Source organism: Platichthys flesus, chromosome 15 (assembly GCF_949316205.1).
Source record: "Platichthys flesus chromosome 15, fPlaFle2.1, whole genome shotgun sequence".
NCBI lineage: Eukaryota > Metazoa > Chordata > Actinopteri > Pleuronectiformes > Pleuronectidae > Platichthys > Platichthys flesus.
This window is the reverse complement of record NC_084959.1, coordinates 328,387-333,155: the sequence shown is the minus strand read 5'-3', so window position 1 is coordinate 333,155 and position 4,769 is coordinate 328,387. Positions and strand designations below refer to the sequence as shown.

General features: G+C 44.6%; 1 protein-coding gene across 1 annotated transcript; it reads right to left on the bottom strand.

Annotated features, from left to right (window-relative positions):
- Positions 1 to 1,148: 1,148 nt before the first annotated feature.
- LOC133969800 (olfactory receptor 8G17-like) lies at positions 1,149 to 3,704 on the bottom strand. Its single transcript, XM_062406499.1, has 2 exons — positions 2,768 to 3,704; positions 1,149 to 1,268 (listed from the first exon to the last, which is right to left on the bottom strand). The coding sequence occupies exons 1-2, from the start codon at positions 3,698 to 3,700 to the stop codon at positions 1,149 to 1,151; spliced, it is 1,053 nt and encodes a 350-aa protein (XP_062262483.1). The 5' UTR covers positions 3,701 to 3,704.
- Between the last annotated feature and the right edge of the window lie 1,065 nt (positions 3,705 to 4,769).

Genomic DNA, 4,769 nt, shown 5'->3' with positions numbered 1-4,769 from the left:
AATGGGCATCACACTACCACACTACCCATGTACTCTAGCACCCCCGGGGAAGTCTTGAGTCGCATCAAAACGCATCAAACAGCCGGCGTCTGTAATCACAAATAACAATAGGTAGAACAGGATTGGTCAAAAAGGAGGGGAAGTCTTCCTTGGTTCTTCCTCGATAGTGCATAGGTGTAGTCCACCCTTTTGGCACTGGAATCCAGGAAGTGACAAGGAGCACTCCCAGTCACGCTCCTCCTCTGATAGTTGCTAGGCAAAATGTTCACTTCTTGAAAGGCCTTGACACAGCTGATGCCATGTGGGCCAGTGGTTGTCCATTGTGTTCCTGCTTTATCAGCTATATGTTCTGTTTGTGTAACAACGAAACCAAAACAAAGTCCCTCAGTCTGTCCCCCAGATGGGACAGCTCCTTGAACTCTGTCTGATGCTTTAATATCAAAAGTTAGAAATGAGAACAAGTAAAAGATTCATGATTAACACCAAGCAGCAACAGTTATTAAAAGTAATTTGTGTGAAGGCCATATATCTGACCCAAACTGCTCATGCCCCCCCTCCTGCTTTATTGTTGAGAGTTTCAGTTCTATAAACATCTTCACACAGACCTACACAGACCAGCTAGAATTTAAAATCCCAACATCACCACCGCAGTTAGCATGGTGGATAGCACGCTAGGGTCGTTATGACAGGGCGTTATAACCGTATGTGACCGTACACACATGCCGTCAGGACTCTAACCAGCCACCGTCAGCCAGAAACCTCCACCTTTCGTTTTGTCGGAGAGCTCCGTGTTGCGGTCCGCTACAATGGGATTACAACCAGAATTGACGTCACAGTCTGTCTACATGGCATAGCCCCCCGGGGTGAGAGGCGGCGATCTGGCCGAGAAGCAGAGCCTGCGGTCGGGTCAAGTCACGAACCAAAGCCCCCTCCTCAGCTCGGACTCCATGTCAGGGGCTCGCTTCTGGTGGACCTGTCGGTGTTTGTTTATGGTTAGCAGCAGCCACCTGACTGATCTCCCCACGGACAGGGGAGCGTTGACAGTGCGTGTCTCGTGTCGCAGTGATTGTCTTACACTAGAAAAGCTGTTGTTTTGTTTCGGTAATGGACGGTGACCTGTAAGCTAGGTGACGTTAGCCTCATAGCAATCAGTGCCCGGCTTGCCAGCCGGCGGCAGCGGCAGCCGGCTGCTCGGTGACGGGTTGGTCCCCGGCTGTACCCGGGCGGCTAACTGCGAGGCTGGCGGTGCTCCCGCTGACTTCACACACCTGAGAGCCGGACACGTCTCACCGGCTCAGGGTTCCTCACGTCTGCAGGGTATGTCTCATTTTCATCATTGATCATTATCATTATCCCCTGTGTGTGTCGAAAATCGAAAAATAGCACTGGAACGTGTTCCAGGACCCCCCCCGGTCTCCGGCTGCATTGTATCCGTGCTTAGGCGCTCGCTCAGTGGACAGCCTCTCCTGTGATGCCCGGGCGGCAAAGCGGAGGAGGAGGAGGAGGGGGGGAGAGAGCTGCGCCTTATAACTTTTGTGGCCCGTACAGATTTGCTCCACGCACCCTGAGCTGCACGAACCGGTGCCGGTCACCAGCAGCTCGTTGCCGCCTCCGTCGCTCGCTTTAAAATAAACTCATACCCGGGGTTTTAAGTGCATTTCGCTGCAAAAGTTGCAACAGTGTTAGCCTCCAGAGCTGTAGCCACTCCACGATCTGTGTGTGTGTGCGTGTGTGTTTGTGCTCAGAATATATGCCCTGTATGAATAAATATACAAATACAATTATATAGTGTATACACATATCTAATGCATGCATTTAAATAATGTACATCTTTATCAGAAGATGTAGTAGTTAGAAAATGGTAGCTTCAAGGTAAAAATACAACAAACGGATACAGAAATATATTTGTGGCACTATCACCAATCTCTGCACCTTAGCACCGCACGTGCCCATAACTCTGTTACTGTATATATTTTGTCCTACATTGTTGTTTTTATATTGTTGTTTTATGTTGAGTGAACCAACGAACGATACCAAAGGCAATTTCCTGTATTTGCAAACATACTTGGCAAATAAATGAATTTTGATTCTGATTCTGACAATCATTTGCAGACTAGAGTGTTTTGCTGTAAACATTTATTTACATATTCAATCAATAAAGTTGTATTTGTATAGCTCATATTCACAAATCACAGTTTGTGTCATAGGTCTTTAACATGGTGAGACGTCCTCTGTCCTTCACCCTCAACAAGAGTCAGGACAAACTACTAAAAACCTTTTAACAGGTACAAATACATAGAAACCTCAGAGACACATGTGAGGACCCGTCTCCCAGGACGGACACAAGACAACAGATGTCCAGTGAAGGAGACATCATCAGATTAAAGTTGTTAGCAGCATTGATGAGGGTAGACATCTTCAATACTATATGTCAAACAGTCCTGCTGCAATCAAAGTCTGTGGTCAGCAACCAGCAAGATCATGATCCACCATCCAGACCAGATCCACTATAGTCCACTGCCACCAGTTAGGATCCATCCTCAGCTGCCACCTTGGTCATGGTCCACCACCAGTATCTCACTCCAACACGAAAAAAAGGATCCGTCATTACCATTTTGATCAGCCGGCACAATATAGAATCCACCAAACTGGATCCACCATTGCGATCTCTAATACTTGAATATTTTACGCAAAAACAGAATTTTTCATTCAGAATTATCAATTTATTCACTTCTTTTGAAACTTTGTTTTATTTTTTACATGATGCCAAACATTTTCTTCTGCAAAACATTTCAAATAGAAACGTTCGTATCTCTTTGGACTGGACACCATAAATAATGGGGTTGAGGCTTCCAGGGACGAGGACAAAAAGAATGGCCGAAAGTGTCCTGTAGTCGGAGTACTGAGGGAAGCGATGCAGAATGATGACAATAAATCCACTACACAGCATGATCAGGTACGACATCAGGTGAGTGCTGCAGGTCTTCAGGGCCTTACTGTTCAGAGACTGATTTTTACTGGTCACACACACGACTGTGATCTTAGCGTAGGTGAGAACTATGCTGCCGATAGAAGCTGAGAGAAGGACCACGGTGTAGGTGAGCCCGAAAACATTGTTAATAAACACACTCTCACAGGAGAGTTTGAACAGCGAGGCGTTGTCACAGAACGGATTCATGATCAGAGTCCTGCATCGGTTCAGTCTTATGGTCAAACCCAGCAGAATCCCCACCAGAACAAAGGCCACGCCCCAGGCAGACACGGTCAGCTTGACCACCATGTTGCTGGTCATGATGGCGGCGTAACGCAGAGGATTACAGATGGCCACGTATCTGTCAAAGGCCATGATCATGAGCACGGTGTGAGAGGTGGTGCCGAAGAATTGAGTGGTGAACGCCTGCAGCACACACTCGTAGTAGCTGGTGAGGCGCTCGGAGGGCGGACGCAGGATGTCTGACAGCAGCCGGGGCATAATATTAGTGCTTCCGATGATGTCACTCACTGACAGGCTACACAACAGGAGATACATGGGCTGGTGAAGGTTCTTATCTATGACAATTAGACTGGAAATCCCAATATTCATAACCATTATAACAATATAGGAAGTTAAGTACAAGAAAAAGACAGGGTACATGGTTTCCTTTGTGATTTTTAACCCCTCCATCTGGAGAGTGAAGCTGTTGTAGGTGTAGTTTTCCATCAACCTGGAACGAAAATGAATATTATTATATCAGTTGAGTTAGTCTTAATACAATCGATACTTGAAATGTGTTAAATGACAATTTGTACTGGATAACATCCAAAAGTTAATGTAGTGACAACAGAAATACAAATTACAAAACTACATTTAGACTTTATGAAAACAAGTCCTAGTAAAGCTTGACCTGCTCTGGGACTTCATCAGTCCCTACTCATCTGCACAAGCAGTAAGAGCTCCTCCTGTTTTATACACACATTTATATCATTGGGGAATCACGGAGCATTACATAATGTATGATGTAATATTAAAGGACTTTCCTACGAGGCAAAGTCCAATTTACACTAAACTCCGCACACAGAATCTTATCATAAGAACAACAGAAATAACTTACACAGCACTTTCAGAACAGTTAGATTGTTTCACAAAGAACAAATGAAGAAAACCAGCACAAAGCTCAAGTAGTTCAAAGTCGTACTTTACGATCAGCTCTAAAAAGCACAGGCAGCAAAACCCAAGTTAGACTCAACGTTCTGGTTGAAAAGGTTTTTAACAGTGACGACCACAAGCCCAGATGAGCCTGGTACACACTTGGGTCAATTTTACACCTGAGTCCCCTCTTCCCAGTATTGTGTGTCATTCGATAGAATGTTCATCTCCATTAAAGAAAGAATGGGAACGTGGATCTCTGTGTGACCTTTAACCCTCCATCTGGAGCCTGACTTTGTTGTTGGTGTAGTTTTGTATCTGAAAACACAAAAAAGACAGGATCCTGTTAATGTGACATTCAGGTACCCTCAGAAATCTGGATACAATCCTCACTTTTCAGTTCATTAAGTTCCAAAAGGAAAAGTAGCAAACATTCACTTGTGCTCCAGCAGGTTCTGATTCCATTTTAGAGGTCAAAGGTCACATCCCCCTCATAGGCACATTTTGTATTTTTATATTTGGAAAATGAACCTCTATTTGATTTATTATTTTACTTATTATTTAGTTAGTGTCAACAACAAAATAATTTGCATTATAGATACTTTCTTTGTCCATTTTTCAACGGTATGTCATATTGGTATAA